This window comes from Eschrichtius robustus, chromosome 3 (genome assembly GCF_028021215.1).
Source record: "Eschrichtius robustus isolate mEscRob2 chromosome 3, mEscRob2.pri, whole genome shotgun sequence".
Taxonomy (NCBI): Eukaryota; Metazoa; Chordata; class Mammalia; order Artiodactyla; family Eschrichtiidae; genus Eschrichtius; species Eschrichtius robustus.
Genome location: NC_090826.1, coordinates 117,038,265 through 117,065,329, shown reverse-complemented (window position 1 = coordinate 117,065,329; position 27,065 = coordinate 117,038,265). Strand labels below are relative to the sequence as shown.

Below are 27,065 nucleotides of genomic sequence, written 5' to 3'. Positions count from 1 at the left end.
AGGGGACAGAGTTGGGCAGGAAGCAAATGAGGGGTGAAGGTGGGAAGTGGGGTGAGGTTGGAGAGGTAAAGGGACACGGGTGATTTGAGACAGTTCCCCTCCTGGTCTAGACAGACCCCTGCCTTTCGGTGTTGACCTGTTCTAGTGGGAGGTGGGGGTGAAGGAGCAGGGACCGGGGAGGGCTGGGGTACCCCTTGGTTCCTCAGGTAAGGCAGACAGCACGTGGAGCGGAGCGGAGCAGGATCTGGGGAGGGAGCCCTGACATGTAGTGTCTGAGCTGATTGCTCCTAGATAGGCCTCTGGGGCAATCACCCCAAGCTGAATTACCCCCTCCCCGCAACTCGGCCTGCTGAGTTGCCTCATTCTCTCGCCCCAAGTCTTCTCCCCAAATGCCACCCCACCGTTTCCCACCCCTCCCCAACGCCATCCCTGAGACACCTTCGGGGCCCCCCGTCTTTCCCATGCTGGGTTCTTCTTTCCAACGGGCTCAGTAGTATGTCTCCTTCTCCACCCAGCCTGTTAGAAAGATTAGGCACAGGGATTGCAGGGTGAGCTTAAGAGGAGGCAAGAGATAAATGTCCTAGGGGCTTGGTGGTTGAGGCCTGGGGAAGGGGCTGAGGAAAGCAGCTGTGGAAGGTGAAGGGGTGGGGGAGGGGACTCCATGAGGCCATGGATTAGGGGAGAGGAGAGACTTGCATTTAGCACAGGGGACGGCGGGCCCGGAGTGGTTTGGTTGGAAGTGAAAATACAAATGGCAACAGGGGCTGTTCAGGTAAACAAGCGAGTTGCTAAAGGGCAGCCGTCCGTTGCTGCTGTCCAGAAATGGGGCCCTGGGATCGACAGCGCTTGTGATTTTTCAAGAGAAGCCAGAAACTTGGATTTTATGTGAAAGCCCCTAAGTTTTAGATATTAGGCCAATTGAAAAACAAAAAACAAAAAACACCTGTGCAAGATAGGGCAGCCAAACCAAACAATATCCATGGACCATATTTGGCTTGTGGGCCATCCATTTTCAACCTCCAGTAAGTGATCAAAAATGCTTGTTGGGGAAAAAAAAAATACTTGGTTGATGACTGGGAATTAGGACAGCTGGGTTGTAGCGCCGGTTCTGCAGTTTCGGCTTTCTGACCCTGAACGAATAAATTCACCTCTGCCCCTCTCTTTGTCTGTAAAATGTGGAGGTGGGACTAGATGACCTCGGAGGGCCCCTCTAGTTCTGATGTTCTGTGATTTCAGGTGGAAGGCGGAGGGCCTCAGAGACCAGTTGTGTGTTAGGTGGGACGGGAATCTGAGAGGGAGAGGTTCAGCAGAGTCAGGGCTCCTAGGACCCCGGACCCGAGGATCCGAAGGCACTGAGGAAAAGGAGCAAGGATACGTAGTAGGAATGGAGTTCGGGTTTGGAGCCCTGGAGGGGGAGGTAGCCACAGTGGGGAGTCGCACTTTGCTGGGGTCGGGGTGCAGCGCCGAGGTGCTTACCACCTGGATATCGCCGCAGGATCAGCTTTCGGACCTCATCGTAGATGAAGATGAGGAGACTGTAGGGGAAGGCGCAGAACCACCAAGTGACCCTGAGGAAACAGTGGAGAGTGTCAGGACCATCAGAGGTTGCTTCGAAGGGACCAGAACTTGGATCCTAGCAGGGGGCCCTTCTAAAGAGACACTCACTTGAGCGGGTACATGCGCAGGGCCACACCCATGCCCGGGCAGTAAGACAGAAAGGCTGCCAGTGCTGTCTCCTCCAGGAGCCCAAAAATCAGAATCTTGTTCCTGGAAAGGCAAAGAAAAGAGGTCAGGTAGCGTTGGAGGGGAGGGCAAGGAGGGGCAGAGATCCAGGGTGACCCCTGGTGGTGGAAGGGAAAGAGGCGGGAAGAAACGCTGGGGAAAAGCTATAAATGACGTCTTCCCATGCCTTCTTCAAATGCTTCTTCTCATGCTAAATGTAACCAAAGAAAGATTGTCTTTAATTTTTCTGCTTACTGATTTTACCTCCGATGACTGTCTATAACACATACTTTCATTCATCAAATAAATGTTTCCTATGTGTTGGGTGATCCGCTCTGTGCTGGAGATGCTGTGGTCAATGCGAGCTTCCTGCTGGAGACCCGGGAACCTGCCCTCACGCAGCTTATGATCTTGTTATTGCTCCAGGCACGTGGCCTTTGAAAGTGTCGTCTCCCCAGCAAGACGCTTGCTCCTTCACTTCAGGACCCAATTATGTCTTCTACCCTCTCAGTGTCTCCTACAGCCCCAGGTAGTTGTTGGTCATAGATATTCAATAAAGAAGGGAATGTTTGTAAAGTACTCAGAAAGGGAAAGCTCACTGGATAAAAAGTGCTGAATATATATTCACCACATCAGAACTGAAGAACAGGAGAGAATAAGGCTCTGAGGACAGTGTCTGGACTCGGACAGGCGGGGTCTAGTCCCAGCCGGACCACTTACTAGCTTCTGGTTGTAAGCAATGTTGCTTAACGTCTCTGAGTCTCACGCTCCTTCTCTGGAGGAGATGGTACCTTTATATCCTGCGGTTGCTGGGAAGATTGTGGGAGATAATGCGTGGAGAGCTCTTGAACGTGGAACGTTCTTAGCTGTATTTTATAATCTCATGCACTGCACCTCTTCGTGGCTTAAGCCAGTGGTTCCCAAACTTTTCACTCATTAAGGATACCTCTTATTTTTCTTCTATAAAGGCCACATTTTAATTGATTTTTGTCTCTCCAGCTGCATTTGTTAATAAGTAATGAATATAGGGAATTCCCTGGCAGTCCAGTGGTTGGGGTCCCGCGCTTCCATGGCAGGGGGCACGGGTTCGATCCCTGGTTGGGGAACTAAGATCCCGCGTGCTCCACAGCGAGGCCAAAATAAAAGGAATGAATATATTTTCCCAATTAAAAAATTAATTAGCAATACACACGGCTTCCAAAGAGAATCGTGCATTAGCATGTGATCGCTATAGTTCATACTTAGGCTTCTGCCTGACAATGACATTTTGGTAAGCTTGGGAATCTTCTTAGAGGAAGTGCTTAATTTCCATAAAGCTGTTTGAATAATGCACAGAGCATCTCTGAGGACCCCTGAGGGTCCAGACACCCCAGGGTGGGGCATAAGGTGCTAAGGCTGCCTCGGGCCAGGTTACTTGTTGGTATTAGTACTCCTTCCCTGTCCCAGTCTGACTTTTGTCTAGTTTCTTTTCCACTTGCCTCTCAGATGGGCAGGATTTAGCTGGGCTGGTTATGTCCCCTGCTTGTTCTGTCACCCATGCCCTGCACGGTCAGTCACCCCGTGTCTTGGACCCTCTGGTCCTCGTTCTCTTCTCACTGCCTTGTCCCCGTTAGTGTTTTCAGCTCAGTGGAATCTCCTTCCTTCATCTAACAGACTTTTCCCTTTCCTCTCCCTAGGATCTCAAACGCTATTAACTTCACTAGAGTTTTGGCATTTTTTTTTTTTTTTCTCAAACTAAGAAATTGTGACAAAATTCACGTGGGGAATTGTGCCCATTGTTTGCAGTAGAAGAAAAGAAAGATAATGGGAGTGATACCTTCGGCACCGACCACCATCCAGGCTGGAGCTGCAGAGGAATCACTGGGTACCCCCCAGGTGCCAGGCTCTGTGACAGGTGAGCCACCCAGTGTAGTAGCCCCGAGCTTGGGCTTCAGAAACAGAGCTGGCTGAGCTATTTCCAGCTGGGTGACCTCAGGCACACCATTTAACTTTTTGCGGGGGTCTCTTATCCATAGAATGAAAATAATACCTCCCTCACAGAGCTACTGTGAGGTTTGACGATGTCTGTGAATCACTTAGCGCAGTGACTGGCACGTGTAACTCACACTATAAGAACTTGACCCTGAGCAGCTCACAGCTCCCACAAGGACAACATCACCACCACAAGGCAAGTGCTGGAAACTAGAGCTACCTGCCGAGTGGAGGGGAGCACAGGAGACCCTGTATTTAGGGCTGGGCCAAGGGGTGGGGTGAGTATAGAGTATAAGATAGAGGGAGGAAGTGAGGAAGGAAGAAGGGAGGGAGGGAAGAGGTATGGGGAGAAGATGAAAAGGAAGGACGATGGAAGGAGACCATAATGAAGGAGATTTTAGGAGCAAATTAAAACTCATCAGAAAGAGTCATAGCCCTCCTTCCTCTTCTCTCATCTATTTCCAAAAAGGCTACGGATATACAGCCGGGCAACTACAATCGGAGACCCCAGCCGGAGTGGGTGGGGGAGTGCGCCCTGAATGCGCTCTGCCTGGTGGGCAGGGCCAGTGGGCGGTGCTCACTTCATGCCCTGCTGGAAGACTGAGTTGCGGCGGGTCTTGCAGATGATGAGGTCAGCCCACTGCACGACCACGATGCTGGCAAAGAAGGCCGTGTGGCACGTGAACTCCACCACCTTCCGCTGCTCATAGGTCTGGGGGAGGGCGGGCGGAGAGAGGTGAGAGTGTGAGAGGAAAGGGTAGGAACAGGGTGCCGCGTGGTCCAGGGCAGATGTTAAACCCTGGGCACCTACTCCACCCTTAGCCCCCAATCCCATTGGCCACGACCGACCGCTCCTGCCAGACGTTCAGCCCCACCCTCTCACATGTGTGCATCTGCACTTACACAGCCCCACTTACCCACTCCTGTCCGTAGCTGTCCTCCAGGTCGTTCATGGACCGGTCGTCCCAGTCGAGGCGGATTCCCAGCAGCCGTGAAGGCAGGAAACCATTCTCTGCCAGGATCACGAAGTAGGTGAAGAAGCCACCCAGCGCCTGGATCATCCCTGTGGGTGGTGGGCAAAGGACAAAGGGCAGGGCCTGGGTCATAGAAGGTAACAGGATGGGGCCAGCCCCTACGGGCCAGAGAAGGACATCCCTGACCCTTGGGGAGTTGGCCCCTATCCTGGAATTTTGCAGGGGGATCATCCCTCCAAAGGCTGGGAAAAGCAACTTCTTGGGGTTCCCTCCTGAGCCCCGGGCCCGGCCGCACCGATCTGTCCATAGGCCATGCTGATTAGCCTCTCGTTCACCAGCTTGTCTGTCTGCGGGTTTCTCGGCTGCCGCTTCATGATGTCACTCTCAGCTGCCTCATAGGCCAAGGAGATGGCAGGGACCTGTGCAAGGGGGCAGTTGGGGAGAGGACAGCATTTGAAGGGAGAGGGTGGGAGCAGAGGATGATCAACAGTGAAGAATCTTTGACACAATTCAAACACTTGGCCTCATAGGCCAAGGAGATGGCAGGGACCTGTGCAAGGGGGCAGTTGGGGAGAGGACAGCATTTGAAGGGAGAGGGTGGGAGCAGAGGATGATCAACAGTGAAGAATCTTTGACACAATTCAAACACTTATAAAGACCCAAGACCCTGGACATCCCTGGTGGCGCAGTGGTTAAGAATCCACCTGCCAATGCAGGGGACACGGGTTCCATCCTTGGTCCGGGAAGATCCCATATGCCGTGGAGCAACTAAGCCCGTGTGCCACAACTACTGAGCCTGCGCTCTGGAGCCCGCAAGCCACAACTACTGAGCCCACGTGCCACAACTACTGAAGCCCGCGTGCCTAGAGCCTGTGCTCCGCAACAAGAGAAGCCACTGCAATGAGAAGCCCGTGCACCGCAGTGAAGAGTAGCCCCCGCTCGTCACAACTAGAGAAAGCCAGTGCACAGCAACGAAGACCCAGCGCAGCCAAAAAAAAAAGAGACCCAAGACCCTATCATCTTCCAGGCTTTGTGCTCATTTTCTCTGCAACCCTCACAGCCTGCTCAGCTGTCCCTGATGCACCTTTCCTTCCATCTGTGGCCCACCCCTACCCGCTGCGCCCCCATGACTGCCTTGCCTGTCCCCTCCTCCAACCCATGACCTCACCATGTCAGTGCCCAAGTCAATGCAGAGGATGGTCACAGTGCCCAGAGGCAGGGGGATGTTGGCGATGATGAACAGCAGGAAGGGGGTGATCTCGGGGATGTTGCTGGTCAGGGTGTAGGCGATGGATTTCTTCAGGTTGTCAAAGATCAGGCGGCCTGTGGGGAGGTTCTGAGGGCGTCAGAGAGATCAGAGGGACCCTCCCCACCCCTAGCCCCTGAAGCATGGCCGCTCGTCTACCCAACAAAGGGAGATTTTGTGTTAGAGGGAAGCTAAAGCAGGCGGTGGGTGCCTGAAATCCTGAGTTGAGTCTGTAATTGGGGTAAAAGGCAGGGAAGCAGATGTGCCAGCTCAGACATCCTGGACGGCATCCCAGCCCGTGTAGCCCCCTCACCCTCCTCCACACCCGTGACGATGGAGGCAAAGTTGTCGTCCAGCAGGATCATGTCGGCTGCCTGCTTAGACACGTCAGAGCCAGCGATGCCCATGGCAATGCCGATGTCCGCCTTCTTCAGCGCGGGGGAGTCGTTCACCCCGTCCCCTGTCACCGCCACAATGGCTCCCTGGGGAGAAGGTACAGCCAGGCTGGGGGTGCAGCCCCTGCACGCGCCTGGCCCCGGCCCTGGCCTTGACCCTTACCCCCTTGCTCACCTGTCTCTGACAGCCCTCCACGATGATGAGCTTCTGCTGAGGAGACGTCCGGGCAAAGACAATCTCCGTGTGGTTCTTGAGGATCTCGTCCAGCTGCTCTGACGTCATGTCCTTCAGGTCAGAGCCGTGCACCACACACGCCTTGGCTTCTCTGGAGGCAGAGGCAGAGCCGGTTGATTCCCTGGTACCCCACCAGCCCTCCTCGCCGCTGCCGGGGCTTCCCCAACAGCTTCAGTCTTCCTCTCCCTGACACTCAGCGACCTGCCTGTCCCATTTCTCTCTTTGAGGGGGTGGTGCTCAGTCCTCACCACACGGCAGCATCACAGTGGTCACTACAGTGTGCTGGGCCAGGTGCTACTTCCTTTATACGCATCTCGCTCCTATAGCAACCAGCAGCGTGGATACTACCCTAATTTTGAAGTGGAGAAAATGGAGGCTCGGGAAGGTAAAGTGACAGGTCCAAGGTTACACAGCTAATCAGTGGCACAGTCTGGCCACAGGCTCGGGACCAGGGCACCGGCAGTTAGGACCAGATACCCTCAGGGGATGCTCAAGCGTCCTGTGGGAGAGGCTGAGTTGATGGGGGAGGGGTCCTGCAGAGCCTCACCTGGGGTTGACTTGGCTGACAGGAATGTTGAGCCGGGCTGCAATGTCCTCCACCGTCTCGTTGCCCTCTGATATGATACCCACACCTTTGGCAATGGCCTTGGCTGTGATGGGGTGGTCCCCGGTCACCATGATCACCTGGCAGGAAGGAGAAAAGGGAAAAGGAAAGCAGCATTAAGGTTTTTTTTTTTTTTTTCTCCTTTTATTCCTTTCCCAAAGTCGGAAGAGCTAGACCTCTAGACGGTGGGACTGGAAGATCCCAGCCAAAATAATGGAACTCTGTGTGTGTGTGTGTGTGTGTGTGTGTGTGTGTGTGTGTGTGTGAGAGAGAGAGAGAGAGAGAGAGAGAGAGGGTGAGGGGGAGAGACAAAGACAAGTTGTGTTCAGGAGATCAGAGATAGTTTGCCTAACTGGAGGAAAGCCTCTCTGACAGAGTAACAAGTTAATGAGGGTCCCTTGGAAGAGCAGCCTCAAGGATTGTTTAGGAGTTTGAATTTCATGGGATATGAGGTTGTCACAGCTGGAAGGACCCCTAACAGCTCCTTCATTTTACCAATGAGGAAACAAAGGCTTAGCAAGGGGCCCATGATTTGCTCCGGGTCCCAGGGAACCAGACGGACATGGTTTCCTTAGTGCCCAGTGTGATGTCTACCGACATCCTAATCAGACAGGGCAGGGATGGGAGGGAGACATTCCCTCCCATCCCTCCCTGCTGCCTTCCACCACCTGTTCCTCTGCCTCTGACATCCCTTCCCAACGTGGGAAGAAGGTGATTCCTGCCTGAACCGTGACATTCATTGCTGCTGTTGCAGAATGGATGGAGCTGGATGGGGGAGGTGGTCAGCATCTGAGAGGCTGGTAAAGAGGATGTTGCAAGCATCAGGAGGTCAGAGCTGGCTTAGGAGACCATTTGCATGTAGGGGTTTGTGGGACAAATCCCACAGATGCTGAGAAGGAAGCCTCTTCATGCCCCGCTGCCTCCTCTTCCACCCCTAAAAGCCACATGGGCCTCCCAGCTGAAAGACAAAAGCATCTTAGCAGTCCTCATCCTACTCAACCCTCTGAGGGGTTTGACACTGTCTACCACCCCCTCCTTGAAGCCCTGTCCTCCCTTGGCTCCCATGGACTCCTTCATTCCCAGTTCCCCTCCATCCCTCTTCGTGCTCTTTCCCACCTGAGCGAGGAAGCAGCTTTGGTGTCGCCTAGCAGACCTAAGGTGAAACACTGATCTTCCCCAAGTGCCTTCACTGAGTCTCAGCCGAATGGAGATGATGAGTCTTTCCTTCAGGGTCATCTTGAGGAGTTAGTGGCCTTAGGTGGACTAAGGGTTACCTGTCACCACCTTCCCCCTCATCACTGGTTCCTCCTTCTCCACTTGCCCTTCCTGTTGGTGTGGCCCAGGGTTTCCCTCCCCTCCCCTTTCTTCACCCCTGCTCTTTTCCTGAGCAATAGAATCAAGCATACTAGCGTGTCTTTAATCTGTACTCACATGGGAATGAGACTGAACTCTCCTGTCCTGGCCCCCTTTCTTGAGCTCTCAGCCATATTCCTACTTTCCCTGAAACCTCTCCCCCTGGGCATCTTACAGACCTTCCGATCTCAGGGCGAAGTGAACTCCTTATCTCTGCTCCCCACCCCCACCGAGCCGTCTCCTCTGCTCCCCACCTGAGATACTATCCATTCGATTCATTCAGTCCCTTTATCTCCTGGATCTTCTCGCCTCCCCATTTGAGTTTGGTCACCAAGTTCTCAAAACATCTCTCAAAAGTAACTACTCCACTCCTTTTGTCGCTGACCTCATTTGGGTCATCATCTTGCCTGAGCTATTACAATAGCCTCTTATGCTGTCTCCCCAACCCCAGTTCTTCTCCAAATCCAGCCCCTCCCCCATCCAGGTAGCCTCCTAAGGGCTAGCTCTGCCCTGTGACACCTGCAGCTCTCTGTGGCTCTCAGGATAAAACCCAAGTCTGGCATTTAAGCAAAATCCTTCCAACTGGCCCTGGCCCTGATTGCAGTCTCCATCTCTGGCGCTCCTCGGCCACCTCCCACTGCCACATGCACATGCCCCGTGCAGTCCAACCACGGCTGGGTACACACTGTTCCCTGCTATTGACACGCCTTCCGCTCCCTCCCCGCCTTGCAAAAGGCTCTTCACCCTTCGGGGCCCAGATCAAATATCATGCCCTCTGTAAAATATTGTCCAGTTCTGCGAGGTGGACTTAACTGCTCCCTGCTGCTCTGAGTTCCCTGGACATGCTTTCCCCAGGCCTCGGTGACTGTTCTGATCATGGTAACAGGCTGCCTGGCGAGAAGGGGAGCACGGGCTTTCTGGATGAGCTGGCCAGGCTTCCTATAGCCAGTCTCCCTTTTATGAGCAGTTTTATTTTGGGAAAGTTACTTACCCACTCTGAGTCTCAGCTTGTTTTATTTTTAAATGGGGATAATGATGCCTACCTTGGAGACATTAGAGTGGTTGCAGGGTTCAGGAATCACATATATGTGCATATATACATATAAGCCCTCTAGTGTGATGGTTAAAAAATAGCAGATACCTCAGTTCAAATCCTGGCTCTACCACTTATTAGCTCTGTGGCCTTGGGCATGTTACTTTGCGTCTCAGTTTTCGTCTCTGTAGATAAGGGAAAATACTAGTGCCTACTTGTAGGGTTGTTGTGAAAATCAAATGAGATCATACAGGTTTGGTGCTTAGAATAGTGCTTGATGCATATAAAACCTCACAAAACAATGGGCTCTTTTTATTATTAAAGTATCTGACCCTTAGCGGGTGCTCAAAGACCCTATCTGTTAAAATTGTTCTGTGATTAATTTAAAGGCATTTGTTTCCCCTGAGGGATCATGAGCTCCGGAGGCCAGGCACTGCATCTCATTTGTCTTTTGTATCCCCAGTGCCTGGTGCAGTCTGGCCCTCAGTAGACAGGTTGAGTTGAACTGATTTGGAAGTAGGTGAGAAGTTGAAAAAGGTGGAACAAGCGATGGCACCAGAATTGGTAACTGGACAGGTTAAGAGTTGTAAAGAGCTGTATCTCGGAAACAGGAAAGTAACCAAGATGGAAGGGATTTTTGTTTGTTTGTTGAACTCCAGCACCTTGAACAGTGCTCGGTAAACAATAAATATTTGTTGAATGAAGCACAAATGTCCTACAGAGAAGGGAGTGGTCATTGAGAAGCAATTGCAGTTGGAGAAGAGAAGGTGGGAGAGGTATGCTTGGTGGAATGAGGACCAGAGCTAGTCTACGGGGTTATGGGGCGGAGGTGAGTGGCTGCAGGCGAGAGCCTACTAATCTCATCCTAGACAGCTAGAGAGACTGGGCAGTAGCTGGGAAAGGGAGGACAACCAGATCTCCACGATAAGGGTGACTGATTGGCTTGAAACCAGAATGGAAGGAGCCGTGCCCCAGAGAGAGAGGATGGGTGTGGGAGACTGGTCACTCTGAGCAAAAGGGACAAGGGTGAGAGCTCCAAGGCAGGGACCGACATTTCTTTGCAGATGGACGGCTTCTCCTCTCAGTCAGCAGGAAGGAGGCCTCCAGTGGCCCAGGTCTCCCCAGGGCAGCAGCCTCTGCGGCCCCTGGACTTTTGGTGTTTGGGAGGAGGGACGAAGTGAGGTTGGTACCTTGATGCCTGCACTCCGGCACTTGCCCACAGCGTCCGGCACGGCAGCCCGTGGAGGGTCAATCATGGACATGAGCCCCACGAAGCAGAGCTTCTCCGTGGGAAAGTTCAGCTCATCTGTGTCGAATTTGAAGCCCCGAGGAAACTTTCCAGAGGGCAGATTCAGTTGACAGAAGCCTGAAGGGGACAGAAGGGAGGAGTGAGAGCAGCAAGGTGGCTCCCAGGCTGCCCCCAGAGCCCCTCATCCCAGGGAAGCCTTTCTCAGCCCTGCTCCCTGCTTCTGGCCCCTCACCTAGCACTCGCTCCCCCAGTCCTCCCAGCTCCAGGTAGGCATTCTGGAAGGCGTCTTGCATCTCCTTGTCCAGGGGGACCTCCTTGCCCTGCACCAAGATGGAGGAGCACCGGTCCAGGATGCGCTCGGGGGCCCCCTTCATCACCAGCACGTGGCTCTGGGGGCTGTCTTCTCTCTCGTGGATGGACAGCTGGAGAAAGAGGAAAGGCAGTTACAGAGGGGCCACACTTGTCTTGAAGCTCCAGTGCCCAGCACGGGGCCTGGGACAGAGCAGAGGCTGGTAAGGAAAACTCCCTTAATAAAATAACCCCTGATCCATCAAGCGTTGTCAACATAGGGAGAGTCTCCGTGTGTGGATGGGTGTTTGGACCTCATAGTCCTAACTCTGTAACCTGAGAGTCATCTTCCCATAGGACATTCATTCACTCAGCAAATATTTACTCCAATCAGTTAGGACAGGTCCTGTGCTAGGGGAGAGGTGGCTTTGTCATCAGCACGCCCCATCACCACACTGGCCTTAGGGGAGCTTTACCCCTATGGCTTTTACAGGACATAGCTGAGACTGCATTCTTGGCATTTAACAGATGCCCGCAGGCTGAGGGATACCCTAAGGAAATTTCTGACGTATGGTTCAACTGAATGGGATGGAAGGGTTGGGGGACTGGAGCCAGAGGATGTGGAGCCCTGGGAAGAAGAGTTGAGAAGGTGACAGGTTGTAGTAAAGGAATGAAGGTTTGGGAGCTGGGTGTGGGGTTGGTCGTTGCAACCAGACATCTGGTCACCCACGTTGCCCCAGGGGATGAGGCAGGGGTGACAGGGTGCTCAGATGCTCTCTCTCCTGCTGTTGATTCCCCTTTGACTCTGTGTGCCCCTCACTTCCATCTCTCCCTCTTCCCTTGACCTGGCACCCAAACCAGACCTGGTACTTATTGGTTGAGTTGAAAGGGATCTCCGCCACCTTGGGGTTTCTATCCCTCATCTTCCGCACGGAGCCGCAGGACAGCTCAATGCACTTGAGCAGAGCTGACTCGGAGGCATCACCAGCTGTGTCCCGCTGCCAACAAGGAGAATTCAGTGTCACAGTGGAGGACCAAGGAGGGAGGGCACTGACGTCCCCGAGGCAGCCACAGGGTGCAAGAGGGGAAGCTGGGCGTCAGCAAAGTGGGCAGGCTGTGGCGATCCCCCGACCCCCTACCTTAGACACAGAGATGTTCTCCTGCCCTGCCTTGAAGACAGCACGGTTGCAGAGACCAGCAATCCGGGACAGGGCGGTCCACGTGGGGGATCGTTTGTCGAAAGTGGCCCCTGGGAGGAAAGGAGAGAGAAGCAGGAGCTTGGCTCTCCTTTAGACCTCTTGTCTCACCCCACCCGCCCCGCCACTCCAGTGCCCTGAACATCCTCCGTTCCCCTCCACCCACTCTGGGTGGAGCACTCAATCACCAGACTGATCTTCTGTGGTGTCAGCCTCATGGATCTGGTTGTCAAACCACATGTGGGCGACGGTCATGCGGTTCTGGGTGAGGGTGCCCGTCTTGTCGGAGCAGATGGTGGAGGTGGAGCCCAGCGTCTCCACCGCCTCCAGGTTCTTCACCAGGCAGTTCTTCCGAGCCATGCGCTTGGCTGTCAGGGTCAGACACACCTGGTAGAGAGAGAGGGCAATAAAAAGGGCTCAGCCTGAAGCTGGAGATATCCACGTCCTTACCCCAGACCATGGCTCTGTCCCTCCTCCCTTGATCCTACTCCACGAACACTGAGAGAGACCTAGGTGTAAGTCATGAATGTGTTCCATTTTAGACGTGTTGAGCTGAGATCATGAGTGTATATTTAGGTGAAGTGTCCAGTAGGGAGTTGAAGATATTTGGCCAGAGCTCCAGAGAGGGCCAGAGTAGAACAGGGGGTAGGTATGTGTGAGTCATCACCACCGAACAGGCACCAGAAACTGGGAGGAGATGAGCTTACTCAGGGGCATCGGGAGGAAAGCAGAGCACTGAGGACTGAGGATCGGTGGAGGTGGGGAGGAGGAGACAGTGCAGGGGACTGGGGAGAGGAGAATCAGGGTAGTGATGAGTCACAGTCATCAATGAAGGAGAGAATGCTAGGAGGGTGGACAGCAGTATCCATTTCAGCAGCAGAGTTAAGGACGGGAGCTGAGGAAATGTCACTGGATTTGCTAGCTAGTCACTGGTGACCTTGGAGAGAGCATTGACGGGAGGGTTAGCCAGGAGGAGCTCCAGAGGGCAGTGGGGAGATGACTAGTACAAGGGTTGTGAGAAAAGGCAACCAGGACAAGCTCTGGGAGAGAAACTGAGAGTGAAGGCACAGCCCAACCTGAAACCTTTCGGACTCAAACTCTGAGCCATGTATTAAATGATCTTTTTCAGACTCACATTCTAAGCCATGTATTAAAGGAGAATCGAATATGTGATTTTAGGGGCTGGAAGTAAACAATTTGCAGAGAAGCTATAGCCTCTCTTGCTTTTGAGGCAGGGTAGCAAAGCCCTCCCCTGGAGGCCCTTTGGCCTGACCCACTCACAGTGACAGTGGCCAGCAGCCCCTCAGGCACATTGGCCACGATGATGCCGATGAGGAAGATGACTGCCTCCAGCCAGCTGTAGCCCAGGATGAGGGACAGCACGAAGAAGGATACCCCCAGGAACACAGCCACCCCCGTGATCAGCTGGATGAAATGCTCAATCTCCATGGCTATGGGTGTCCGCCCGACCTCCAGGCCTGAGGCCAGAGTGGCTATGCGGCCCATCACCGTCCGGTCACCTGTGGCAATCACGATGCCCCTGGCAGTGCCTACAACACAGGAAGGGACACCAGGCTGGGTGCCTTGGGGTCCCAGGAACTGAAGTCTCATCCTACTTCCTGGGAGAGGAAAACCATCACAGAGTAAACAAGCCAAAGACTCCAATCCTGGTGGGTCACTGTCATTAGATCATACCTCCCTTGGCTTCCTCTCCCAGCATAGATGGTCAATCCCAGACTCAACACAACAGCAAATCATTTTCTCTTATACCTGGGCCTGGGGAGAAACCTTGCAAATAAACTCAAGGTTCAAACTGAGGAGATTCAGTAAATGAAATAAAAGTATTGCCTGTGGTATTTCAGTAAAATCAATCTCATACTTGTTATCATCCAAAAATATATTACAAGCACAAAGTAAAGCACTTATGGATTTTCCCTGTAGTCTGAAGTTTTTCTTTCTCAACACTAGGCATGAATCTCTATAGAAGAAGCTAGGCAATCTCTAGCACTTATGTAGACATTCCACGGGTCTTCAGGGGAGGAAGTGTGCTGGGGTGGAAAGAGCATGCATCGGAACCCGCCAAACCTGGGTTTGCATCCATCTTTTTTTTTTTTTTTAATATATTTTTCTTAACCATATTTGCTTATTTATTTATTTATTTTTATTTTATGGCTGTGTTGGGTCTTCGTTTCTGCGCAAGGGCTTTCTCCAGTTGTGGCAAGCGGGGGCCACTCTTCATCGCGGTGCGCGGGCCTCTCATTATCGCGGCCTCTCCTGTTGCGGCGCACAGGCTCCAGACGCGCAGGCTCAGTAATTGTGGCTCACGGGCCTAGTTGCTCCGTGGCATGTGGGATCTTCCCAGACCAGGGCTCGAACCCGTGTCCCCTACATTGGCAGGCAGATTCTCAACCACTGCGCCACCAGGGAAGCCCTGCATCCATCTTTGAATTTCTACCTAGGGATTGTTTTAATCATGAAATGAGACAGTGCTGTCATACACCTAGAGCAGTGCCTGGCACATAGTAGGCACTCAGCAAATGTTAGTTCCATTCATTTCCTCTCCTCTCTTCAAAGCCAGTTCAGAGTAAGCAATGGACATGTTTTACTAGGCATTTTTATCAGTTGTGGGAAATGTAGAGCAAATTTCAGAATCTCAGTACATTAAAAATTTAGGAAACAATGTGTGATGATTTTCACTATGATTCTAATTTGCTGAAGGAGGGGGAAAGCCCAGAGAAACAGAATACACACTGAAGAGAAATGAGAAATGGGAAGGGAAAGGTATGTGTGAGGAGTGGGGTGCAAGGCCTCCTCTGACCCACTTTCTGAGGCCCAGGGTCTAGTCAGCCTCTTCCTCCCACCAGCTCTGGCCCCAGCCTCCCTCTCCGAGTCAGCCCGACTCTGCTCACTGGCACAACCAAAGAGGGCAGGGGTTTCGGTTGTGCTTGGACTCTGGCCACTCAGTGGCGGCAGCTCTGGGAGCCCTTCCTGGCCTTTGGTCATCTCTAGAACCCAGAGCAGTGGTGGGGCACACCAGGCAGCCTGTGCATTACCAACAGTTTCTTTTGGTGAAGCGCAGGCCAGGATGCAGCCTGAAGGAAGGCCTGAATGTTCACCTGGACTGAAAGCTTTCCTGTCCCTTCCCCAGCCTGGGCCCTGGTCAAAGCAAGGGTCAGAGAATGAAGCAGCTAGTCCCAGAACCAGGAGAGATGGAAGCCATCAGTCAAACCAGAGACTTCTAGGAATCAAGGATGGTTTGGGGCGTGTGCCTGTGTGTGTGTGCATGCGCGTGTGTGCATACGTGTATGTGTGTAGGGGTCTTGGCCCATATCTGAAGGCTTGGGAATCTGCGTTGTCCTGGGGTGGACAGAACAGAGCTCTTTCTGTGGGGAGGTGACTTTTCCCTGGAGTCATGCCGCCCCAGCCAATTCCCTGCTCTCTGGAGGGGACTAGTTCTGTAATACTCAGGGCTCTCTGCCCCTTCAATTCCCTCCTCCATAGCCGGGCTTTTGACAAGTAAGTACAGCCATAGCCCCCTGTCCTGCCTGGAGGCTCAGGATGCAGGCTTCTCCCTCAGCTGATGCTGGGACCAGGGGCTCCCCACCAGGCTAGCCTCTTACCTTCCACGCAGTTGGTAGAGAAGAAACAGATATTGCGGGTCTCCAGGGGGTTCTCGTGGGTGAACTCGGGGGAGCGGGTCTGGGGCTCCGACTCGCCTGTTAGGGATGAGTTATCCACCTGAGGAGGAAGGCAGTGTGGAGTCATCAGATGGGCAGACGCATTCATGCACGTACAGCTGTGTGCTGACTCCAGCCACACTCAGTCTCCATGACACCCAAGACAGAATTACACTTGCCCTCATCACATATTTATAGCATTACTCAGCTATTGTCCCTGCTCTGGTTTGGAATCTGGGCTCTCACTGGCTTCTTCTGTGACCTTGGGCAAGTTATTTAACCAACATTGCCTCCCTTCACTCATCTGTAAAATGGAGAATGGAAGTAGAATCTCTGCATTGCACAACTACAGGGGCTGCCATTAACACCATAGTCGATGAAAATGGCACCGTCTAGGGTTGTGCATGGCATGACTCGTGTGGCACCGTCTAGGGTTGTGCATGGCATGACTTGTGTGGCCACATGCAACCACCCGGCATGATTATACCATTCTTGCAGAGTTAAATTAGGTAGCCTATGTGAATGTATATAAAGCATCTGACACATAATAATACTCAATACATGATTGCTATAAAGTGGATATCAAAGAAACACCGGGGGTGCAGAGCATTCATGACACACAGATACAAGGATGCATACGTGTAATATGTGAGACAAGGTGTGGCTGGGCAGTGTGGGGCAGATGTTGACATCTGGACCTGGGCCTCCCAAACTTCAAACTTCCAACGGGCCCCTCTCAGCTTTATACAGCTTACTTTGTGGACTCAGCCAGTGGCTCTGGCCTGGCCCCCTCACCTTACAGCCATGAGAAGAGATGATCCGGAGGTCGGCAGGCACTCGGTCTCCACCCTTCACCTCCACCAGGTCTCCCACCACCACCTCCTCCGCATTGATCTGCATCTTCTCTCCTTCCCGCACCACGAGGGCTTGCTGTGGGGAGGCCCCGGGGATCTCAGGAGATGCTCATCTCTACCCCTACCTTCCTCTTTTGCTGGTGTCCCACCTCGCCTCCAACCCCACCAAGGAGGACAGACCTTGCACCCTTAGCAACAAAATAGGTCTTGGCGTGAGGAGCTGGAGGGTCTTTTCTGCCCAAGCCTCCATCTCAGAGCCCAAGGAGGTGAAGAGATGAGTTTCCCAGAAACCTTATGCCCCAGCCTGGAGCCCAGCTCCGCCATCTACCTGAGGCACCATGTTCTTGAAGGAATCCATGATCTTGGAGCTCTTGGCCTCCTGGTAGTAGGAGAAGCAGCCGGTGACGATGACCACAGCTGCCAGCACCACGCCCAGATACAGCTGGTAAGGAGAAAGGTCTTGAGGGACCTGCCCTTTTCCCAACCCCAGAGGGGCAGCTGCCACTCAGGATGAGCATTCAATGCCCCCCTTTGTCTGCATCTGGGAGTGAGAATGGTGGAAGAAAGTCCTTCTCTCCCACCTCTCCTTCAACCTTCTAATCCCCAGCCTCCTAAGACTGGAGGGGGTGGGGAAAATCATAGGGAGTTCCCAGAACTAGGGTCTCTCTAGGGGGTAAAGACCCAGGGATGCAGACAAGCCCACTCAAGTGTGAAGGAACAGGGAGGGGCTGTCTCAATCGTGAATGATTGTGTATGTTTGTGTTGGAGGAGGAGTGTCTGTAGATATGTATAGAAGTCTCACCCCCTTTCAGCCTAAAGAGCAGAGGCGCTGTCAGACTGTACAGGAAGGTCTTGCTCCCTGACCCCCACCCACTGTACTGGAGATTCAGGGCTGGCGGACAGAATCATGGGCTGGTCCACGGGTCAGGCGTGCTGGCTCACATTGTCATTGGACGGTTCATCCTCCATGGCAGCCTGGATGCCGTAGGCCAGGAAGCAGAGGATGGCCCCAATCCACAGCAGGATGGAGAAGCCCCCGAAAAGCTGGCGACAGAACTTGACCCACTCAGGGGTGGTCGGGGGTGGGGTGAGGGCATTGGGTCCATCCCGAGCCAGAATGTCCTGGGCCCGCTGGTTGGTGAGGCCCTGAGGGAGGCAAGGAGAGGTGTGGGAGCTGAGCTCGCATCTGGAACCAGCCAGGCCCCTCACCACTTCCCACCAGCTCCCTGGCAGCGGAATAATGTCCAGGTGGAGAGAAAAATCCCACCTGGTCGGAAGGGGTAGGGGACCATCAGGAGAGGCCACACGGAGGAGGTGGCATTTGCAATGGGTGTTGGAGGACTTGAAGGCTGAGTAGGATTTTGGCTGTGGTCCCCCCACCTCTGGTCAGCCTTGGGTTGAGACACATTTTGGTTAGGGCCACAATAATCTCCTCTGGAGGCAGCCTTGATAAGACTCCCTGGAAAGACATCTCAATTGATCTCCACCCCCCACCCCATCTCTCTGCCTTCAGATTCCCCCCTTCACCAAGGATTCAAGAAGAGTCCTACATTACTGACCATGAATGTCACACAGCTTTGGTCACCATCCATCTCTTTCCCCAGAAAGCTTTGCCTGACCCTGTTCCCCTAGCCCCGGGCTGGCTCACATGCCCCCTCTCTGGGTCCCATTGTATCCCAGGCATGATTCTAGAGCTGTACTCACTGTATGGCACTGGAATTCTGTTTGCCTTCCTTTCTGCTGCTAGACTTTGAGCTCCTTGAATGCAGAGGCCACTTCTTATTTCTCTTTTTATCTGTCCCCTCATTTATTTAATAAATGTGTTTTGAGCGCCTACTACATGCCAGGCAATATGGGCAGTGCTGGGGATCCAGAGATGGACAAGACCCACAAGCTCCTGCCTTGTACAGCTTATGATCTCGTGAGGTAACACACTATAAATAGACATTACTGCCAGAGAGTGAAAAGTGTTATTTAAAAAAATAAAGTAAGGTAAAGGAAGGGGGTGTAGAATTTTCAAAAAGGCAGTCAAGGAAGGCCTACAGGAGGAGGTATGCACCCGTTACATTTCTGATGAATGATTTTTTTACTTTTCACAATAATGGGCTTGGCAATGCGACTGTGCCACTACCTATTGATATGAACGTGGGAAGCTACTCTCTCTCTGAGTCTCCTTGTTTTAATGAACAGATCTCCACACCTGGCTTGTTGTAAGGATCAGAAGAAAGTATGTAAAGCATCTATCCCAGTGCTACATGCATAGCAGCACCCAACGCATTACTCTGATAATAGCCATGGGTTCCCCCACTATTGCATGTATGTCAGTTCCACGAGAGAAGGTGTGTCACTGAAGCTGCTTGGGATACAGCCCTGCCCAGAGGCCCTCCAGGGCCTGGGTTTTAAGGAGTTCTGGCTTCCAGGGACTCAGGAAAGGAGCTGTAGACCAGGAAGCAGGGGATCTGTGTTCTAGCTTCGGCCTTGCCACCAACTAGTCCCTTGTCTCTGGGCCTCGGTTTCCTTAACTGTAAAGACGGTTGGATTTGAGTTTTAAGGCCCCTTCTACCCTGAGGCTGCGTGGTTCTCTCACCTCTTTGGTGCCCTCCCTAGAAGCCCCTTCACTGACCTTGGACAGATCCACTTGGTACTTGCGGCCCAGCTCATCCAAGGACAGCTTGTGGTCGTCCTGGAGAAGGGAAAGCAAGTTGCTTTGGGGAAGGAGGCAGAATGCGTGTGTCTAGAATGCATCTGCGGGCTCTGAGAGCACAGCAGTGAGGCAAGGAGCATGGGGGGGGGGGGTGGGCACGAGCTTCCCTGAGGGGCAGCTTTCCCAACATGGGAGCCCTTTTCCATGGCCTGGCTGGGCTGGCTGTGGGCTCACCATGGTCACCTCCTTCTTCAGCTCATCCAGCTCCTTCTCCTTCTGTTTTTTCTTGCCGCCCCCATTTTCCGCAGTGGTGGCTGCAGGTGAGTACTCGCGGCCGGCCTGCAAGAGGAAGGGAGAGCCTGGGGAGTCAGGGAGGACGGAGGCTGGAGCCTCTATTCCCACTGGATAGCCTGGGACCCCAGGCATTGGGAGTGGGGGGCCAGTGGATTCAAAGTCAGGGAGGAAAGGGGGTTGCAGGGTGGCGGGGACCCCAGGCCCTCAGTTTGAAAACTATTAGCAGAGCCCCAGGGCTCTACATTTGAACTTCGGGAAAGGCTGAGGGGCTCAGGACTCAGGAGCCCACTCTTAGCTTTTGAGCAGTCGGACTCATGCTAAGATTTTGTTTGTTGAAAGAACCCTGCTCTTAAAGCGTAGTAAACAAAAACCTTAAAAACCACCATCCTACACTATTTAGAATTGTAGAAGGGACTGGACAGGGTAGGGGGGTCGTTGAGGAAGCAGTAGGATGTCTTTGTCCCAACACCATGGCTGCTTTACTCAGAGAGGAGTCGAGACAGTTAGGAATGGGGGGGGGGCAGTTAAGAGTCTTTGGGGAGTCAGGGGTCAGGGCAGGGAAGTGCCTGGAGGAGGAAGGGAGCCACAGGGTCTGGTGGTGGAGCGTGGAAATGGGATGAGCAGGGATCACGGACGGAGAAATCAGTAGTTGGAGGATCAGTGCGTCCAGGAAATGGGCGCGCAGAGCGTCCTGGGAGCCCTCCCCATCCTGCTGCCACCTCCCACCAGAATGCAGGATTTGGGGCTGGGGTGAGTCATGACCTCTTGCTGGCAAAGGTTTGTGGGGGAGTACCCCCAAGCCCCCCTCGCCTCCAGCCTGGAATGTGAAGTGACTCCCCAACCCCTTTGGCCACGGCACTTTTGGGACTAGGCTGCCGCTGCTTGGGCAGGATAAAAGGTGCTGGAAGATCATGTGTCTGCAAGTCCTGTCAGCCAAGAAATAAAAGTTGACCTCAGAGCTGAAAAAAAAAAAATTGCGACTGGGTAAGAGGCAATTCACAGGATTTGAAGCCCCAGAGCACAATTGGGTGAGGAGGGAACTGGGCCCTGTTTGTCTAAAAATATAAGAAATTGTCTCTGAGCGTGGAGAATGGACTTGAGGACACGGGGAGGGGCAAGGGTAAGCTGGGACGAAGTGAGAGAGAGGCATGGACATATACACACTACCAAATGTAAAACAGATAGCTAGTGGGAAGCAGACACATAGCACAGGGAGATCAGCTCTGGAGCTTTGTGACCACCTAGAGGGGTGGGATAGGGAGGGTGGGAGGGAGGGAGACACAAGAGGGAGGAGATATGGGGATATATGTATATATATAGCTGATTCACTTTGTTATACAGGAGAAACTAACACACCATTGTAAAGCAATTATACTCCAATAAAGATGTTAAAAAAAAAAAAAAAAAAAGAAATTGTCTCTCTTGGGGCTTCCCTGGAGGCGCAGCGGTTGAGAGTCTGCCTGCCAATGCAGGGGACACGGGTTCGAGCCCTGCTCTGGGAAGATCCCACGTGCCGCGGAGCAACTAGGCCCGTGAGCCACAGTTACTGAGCCTGCGCGTCTGGAGCCTGTGCTCCGCAACAAGAGCGGCCGCGACAGTGAGAGGCCCGCACATCGCGATGAAGAGTGGCCCCCGCTTGCCACAACTGGAGAAAGCCCTCGCACAGAAACGAAGACCCAACACAGCCATAAATAAATAAATTAATTAATTAAAAAAAAAAAAAAAAAGAGCATCAGGTTCTTAACTTAAAAAAAAAAATGTCTCTGAGGATAAATCTAAAACTGAAAATACATGGAACTCTTAGGTCCAGGCATTCCTGGGTCCTTTAGTGAAGTCAGGTGAACATTTTAACAGGAGCCTCGTGAAGCTACCATTTCCCCCTCGTCTTCCGGGTCTGTGGTCTCCTCACCGCCACCAGGCTTCCAGGGTCTCACAGGGGGCCTTCCGGGGGAGAGGGTGGGGAATTTCTCCTTCCAAGGGGTCTTGGGTGATAGGATAGGAGGGAGCTGGGGAGGCCTGGGGTGGCGTGACAAGTGCCTTCCCACCCCCTCTACCTCCCCAGGCTCCTCTCCTCCCACCTCCCTCAGGATGTCGTGTCCTTGTCACAGAGGGACTGTTCAGTTCCTGTCCTGTGCCTCCACTTTTCCACTGGACCCTAAGGGCCATGCCAGGGTTTCAAGAATGAGCTTTCCTATACTATGATGAAATTCTTTTTTTTTTTTTTCTGTAAAGAGGGAACACCTGGGTGGGATCTACAGTCAAGGTGTTTGCCTTTTTTTTTTTTTTTTTTGCAGGATAATTTATTTTTTAAAAACAGACTTTTTCTTTCAGAGCAGTTTTAGGTTCACAGCAAAATTGAGCAAAAATGACAGGCTCCCATATACCTCCTACCCCACCCTGCACGGCCTCCCCACCATCAACATCTGGCACCAGAGCGGTACGTTTGTTACAATGGATGAACCTATGTTGACACATCATTATCACTCAAAGTCCATAGTTTACATTAGGGTTCATTCTTGGTGTTGCACCTTCTGTGGATTTGGATGAACGCATAATAACATATATCCATTATTATAGTGTACAGAGTAGTTTCACTGCCCTAAAAATCCACTGTGCTTGGGGATGGTACATTTTTTTACCATCAAAGAGGAGCCATCCAAGGAATGAATGTGGCAGCTGCCCTGATCACAAGAGATCACGCATCTAGCACCTGGAGATATAGAAGTCTGACCAGTGAAATCAGGAACTGGGGTGGGGGAGGTGCAGTGAGAGGTGGACACCGTTATCGCCCAGACACTAAAGATCTAGAAGGATCATTAGAATGATCTAGCCTCTTTGCAGGCTGTGTTGCTCGGAAGCGCTCTTCTCAGCAAAGGTGATCAGTAAATCTTGCATTTGTTTCCATGTGAAACATCTATGAATCAAGGCTATTTTTGGCTTCCTGAAGGGTGATCTTCCTGGGGAGACCGAAGCAGCCCAACAGTAGGAGTGGGGAAGGGCTGTGAGTAGTGTTACCTCTCGCTTCCCCAGGTGACTCAGGGGGGCTCATTTAACTGAATGGATTGAAACGTCCTGGATTCACAAATCTAATGTTTTGGATTCTGTCCTTGGTGGGACAGCACTGAGAAATGGATGAAAAGCAGCGAAGAGACAAGAGGCCAGAGATTGGGTTGGATAAGCTTCAATGTGACCCTCCATAGCTCCCTGGGCAGGAACAGGGTCTGGGCATTCACAGAGGAGGGTGCTGTGCCTGGGGGCCAAGGAGCAGAGCCCAGAGAATTTCTGTACATACAGGCATGAAGTAAAGTTCATGAAAATTAGAATCAAAGGCATGGTTTAAAAAATTTCCCAGCCCACATATGTACGTCTGGCATGTACAGACGGTGGCTAAGCAAGGAAGCTCTGAGCAGCAGCCCCTTTCCCTAAGGGCCCATCCTGCTTTCCTGCAGGCAGGCACAGAGCTGGGGACACACTGCTCTGTCCCACCTCCTGTCCTGGCAGGGATCTCAGGCTCTGCAGCCAGGAGCCTGCGGAGATTCGGGGCCAGCGGGCTGCCCAGGCGAGAAAGAGAGGAAGCAAGGACCACTCCCCTCCCCTCCTCCCTCCCCCATCCACAAGTCCAAAGTCCCCCTCTCTGGGCCTTGAGTGCTGAAGGAGAACAGAGAGTTCTTTCTGAGAAAGCCCAGGGCTGGGACAGAGTCGGGGCAGCTGGAAATCAGCCAGCCCTCCCCCCACCGCTGCCCTTCAGTGGCAGCTGGAGCAGGCTGGGCTCCCTCCCACCAGGGTTGTCCCTTCCCCCAACTCCCATGCTGCCCTTCACAGTCACAGGGTGATGAGGTGACAGTGAGCCCTTGCTCTGCAGGGAAAAGGGGGATTTGGATGGGGGGTGCCTTCCCTCTTCAGGGGTCTCCTGGCCGGGTGAACTCCAAGCTCCCTCCCTAAGTCCCCCCACTCTCCCCAGCCTCAGTCTGGACAGAACCAGACCTGCTCGCTGACTCGCTACTGGGAGTAGATGGGAAGGGAATTCAGGGATGCTGGGGGAGAAGTACAGACCCCTGAAGAAGTCAAGGTCAAATCATTTCTCAAGCAGGACCTCTTGAGCTGGGTCCACCCTGTGCTAAGGTGGAGGAGGGGAGAGGTCAGAGGTCCTGCGCCTCAGCTGGGGACTCCCGTTCCCTGGGGGAACAAAAGATGTCAAGGTGCAGCTGAAGGTCCCCAGACAGTATCTTCCCATGGTTGTGAGCTCTTCCTCTGTGAAGCCCACACGTCAGACATAGCTCTTCACAGACCTCACGTGCCCTCACACCGTGACATCTATGCGCACTCATGCTTGAAGGTCTGCACGTTTGCAAATTTGTCTGCTGAGACACAAACACAGGTGCTAACCCATGAATGTCTGTATCAACTGCAGCCTATGGAGAACACATGAAAACACACACACACACACACTCACACAGCAGTTCTATTTATAGCTCCCACCCTAGCTCAGGAACCCTGGTGTCCAAGCTCTGAGTTTTCTCAGCTGCTAAACTCAGTGTGATACCATGTCCTCGCCTGACCCCCCTGGGCCCAAAGAGCCCTGCAGCTCCCCACAGGCGCCTTCTTTCCTCAGCACCCTCCCATCGCTCCCCAGGCCCTTTCCCTCCCTGCTCTCTTCTGCCAGCATTCCACAAAAGGAAAGCCGCCCGGCGCAGGATGTAAAGGGATTGGGTCACTTTTCTCCATATGGAAATTTCATTTCAAAGAATTCAAAGCCCTGGCCCTGCCCCCCACCCCCCTTCCCTGGTAGTTGTTAATCTTCCCCTTGGCATACCCAGTGCTGCAGAATGCCACAGGCTGGGGTGGACTGAGGGGGGTGCCGGCGGCTCTCACCAGCCTCTGGGAAAGTCCTCAAAGCACATGGCTTGCAGCCAGAGGACAATGCTGCCCGGGACATCCGGGGGCGCTGGACGGGGGGCTGGGGACACATCACTCTTCCTCCGCACCCTCCGCCCAGCTGTCCCTGGAGCTCAGGGCCCCTGGAGCTGGTGTCCGGAACTGCTTGGTGACTCTGGAGTGGATGGCCCCTGCCCCTCTCTCCAACCTCAGATTGGACCCCCATCCTCTCAGGCTGGGACTCCCAGAGGAATGGGTACTTTCAGAGGGTGGCGAAGGCGGGGAGGATTAACAGTACCAAATGTCCCTTCAGCTGGGAGGCTGGGAGATGCGGTGAGAGAGGAGGAACCGCGGGGATGTGGCTGGAGGAGCAGGGACAGAGATGAGGGAGGGGGTGGAGGGAGGGCCGGAGGGGATGCGAGTGGTGGGCTGCGGGGCTAGTGCTGGGGCTGCTGGTGGAGAGGACAGCACTTGGGCGGCTGAGCGCTATGGGTCTGTGCTGTGGGGCTGTGCACACAGTCGTAGCTGGGACACTGTCAGTTCCAAGTTCAAACCAGCCCACTGCTCCTCCCTCCGTATCCCATCTCCACCTCATCCTTCCCCTCCAGCCCCCCTCACCGTCCAGAGAGCCCTACTGCTCCCCCCAGAGAGGCCCCTGCTCTTTGGGGATACTCACCCCACGGCCCATCTTGGGGCAGAGTGGCTGAGGGACCAAATGAGGGAGGTCACCAGGAGGATCCCAAGCTCACACCGCCAGCCTGGGGTGGCCAGAGACCCCGGCAGACAGACAGAGACAGTGAGCAACAGGGGAGCTTTAAATAGGTCCCTCTCCCCCTCTCCCCCCCCCCCCCCCCCCCCCCCCCCGCCTTCCCCTTCTCGGGAAAGAAACGTTTGTTGAAACAGGATCTCTGAGGACTCCTCCCCTCCCGCCCCTTAAGCAACTGGCCTGTGGAAGGTCCGTTTGTCCCGCTGAGTGCTCCCCCTGGGCTCCCCTCACCCTCCAAGCCCTGGCCTGGGGCCACCGCTGCTGAGAGCAGGGAGAGGCCGTGCCGGGTTGGGAACATGCCCCTTAGGGACAGGAGGAGGGGGTGCAGTCCCCTCAGCATCCCAGAGGCCAGATGCCATGAGATCTGACCCTTCTTCTTGTTTTCCTGATGGGGAAACTGAGGCCCAGGGAGATTGAACAATTTGAGCTGATAAAACAGAGTCAGAATCTGGGTCCCCTGAGTCTACATCCAACCTCCCAGAGAAAGAAGCAGAGACTGTTCCTTCCAACTGTAGAGGTGGTGGGGATACCGAAGCCAGGAAAAGGTAGTGGTGGAACCCCAGGCCAGCCCTTGTGTATGAGGGGGGCCCTGGTGAGAGTCAAAGGCAGCTCAAGGAGCAGCATGAAGTCTGCTTGGAGATGGAGGGGAGAGGGTCTCCCAAGCCCTCCAGATGTAGCCTCTCCAAAGTTTGAGAATCAAGACTCCTGGGGCCTGGGAGGTGGCTGGCGGAGGGACAGGCTGGGCACAGAGGAGACAGCCCAGCAGGTTTCCCAGATAATATCTCTGGGTTTCGTTCACCTTTGTTACAGGCAGGACACGCCACTCCCTTAGTTGAGGAGCTCTAGGCTGAAATTGTGCCTGGGGTTTGTGGGTGCGGGGAGAAGCCCCAAAAGAGGCAAATTCAGAGCTTCTAAGAGATGTATGGAGATCAATATCTTAACAAGTACCAGACCTGTGAACTAGAAAGGAGGGCTACAATCTTCCTTCTTCTGGTGGGGAAGGGAAGGCAAGTCTGCAGCCGGCAGGATGGAGGGTAGTAGACAAGGGGCCGCTCTTCAGGGAAGCATGGGAGAAACTGAGGAAGTGCCTGGGGAGAGAGGTGGGCCCTCACCTCTGGCAGGATGGGGGTCTGGAACCTGACACCAGCCAGAAACAGCAGCAGAGGAGATAGCCAGGAAAGGACCCTCTGGTCTAGAGGTGGTGTTGCTGCTTGTTAAAAGAGCCAAAGAATCGGGGCAAAGGGAGGAAGCGGGGAGCCCGAAGGGGCAGAGAGTGAAGAAAAGATCCTGCGCCTGCCTTCTCGTGGGAAGGGTTCTCCTGGTGAAGGGAAGCCAGCCGATAGGGGGCAGGTCTGAGCCCTGGCTGGGAAGCTTGAAAGGAAGTTAGGAGGAGAGGAGGGCGGGCTTGGGGCCCTTGGGCCAGAGGCCTGAGGTGTCTGCTGGCTGGGCTGGTCCCTCTCTGACCCCAGAGGGAACTCCCCACAGAGGGATTATCAACCTCTCCTCAGCAAGTCCACTCTCAGGGCACAAGGCTCTGAACTCCCCAAATAACTGGCCCCCTCCGGGCCTGCAGTTGGGATTTTCCATTACAGGGATCTGGTAGGTCACACCCTTCTCCTCCTGGGTTGCAGCAGGAAGGGTGGGTGGAATGGGGTAGACACCTTCTCCACATGGACCCCTCAACTGACC

At 53.6% G+C, this 27,065-nt stretch overlaps 1 protein-coding gene across 3 annotated transcripts; it reads right to left on the bottom strand.

The window, feature by feature from the left end:
* Window positions 1–443: 443 nt before the first annotated feature.
* Window positions 444–25,298, bottom strand: ATP1A2 (ATPase Na+/K+ transporting subunit alpha 2). 3 transcript variants are annotated; one of them, XM_068538304.1, is made up of 23 exons: window positions 25,287–25,298; window positions 19,676–19,780; window positions 19,421–19,480; window positions 17,740–17,943; window positions 17,126–17,239; window positions 16,739–16,873; window positions 15,887–16,004; window positions 13,548–13,816; window positions 12,455–12,653; window positions 12,210–12,319; window positions 11,934–12,068; window positions 11,015–11,204; window positions 10,724–10,899; window positions 7,091–7,227; window positions 6,484–6,634; window positions 6,227–6,395; window positions 5,836–5,990; window positions 4,963–5,086; window positions 4,611–4,756; window positions 4,275–4,405; window positions 1,666–1,767; window positions 1,477–1,568; window positions 444–516 (listed from the first exon to the last, which is right to left on the bottom strand). In XM_068538304.1, exons 1-23 carry the CDS (start codon window positions 25,296–25,298, stop codon window positions 488–490), a joined length of 3,063 nt encoding a protein of 1,020 aa, XP_068394405.1. In that variant the 3' UTR covers window positions 444–487. The 3 variants fall into 3 exon arrangements, with proteins under 3 accessions (XP_068394405.1, XP_068394406.1, XP_068394407.1); XM_068538305.1 differs by lacking the exons at window positions 17,740–17,943; window positions 19,421–19,480 and having other exon boundaries at window positions 19,685–19,780; XM_068538306.1 differs by lacking the exons at window positions 13,548–13,816; window positions 16,739–16,873; window positions 17,126–17,239; ... (2 more) ...; window positions 19,676–19,780; window positions 25,287–25,298 and having other exon boundaries at window positions 15,887–15,964.
* Between the last annotated feature and the right edge of the window lie 1,767 nt (window positions 25,299–27,065).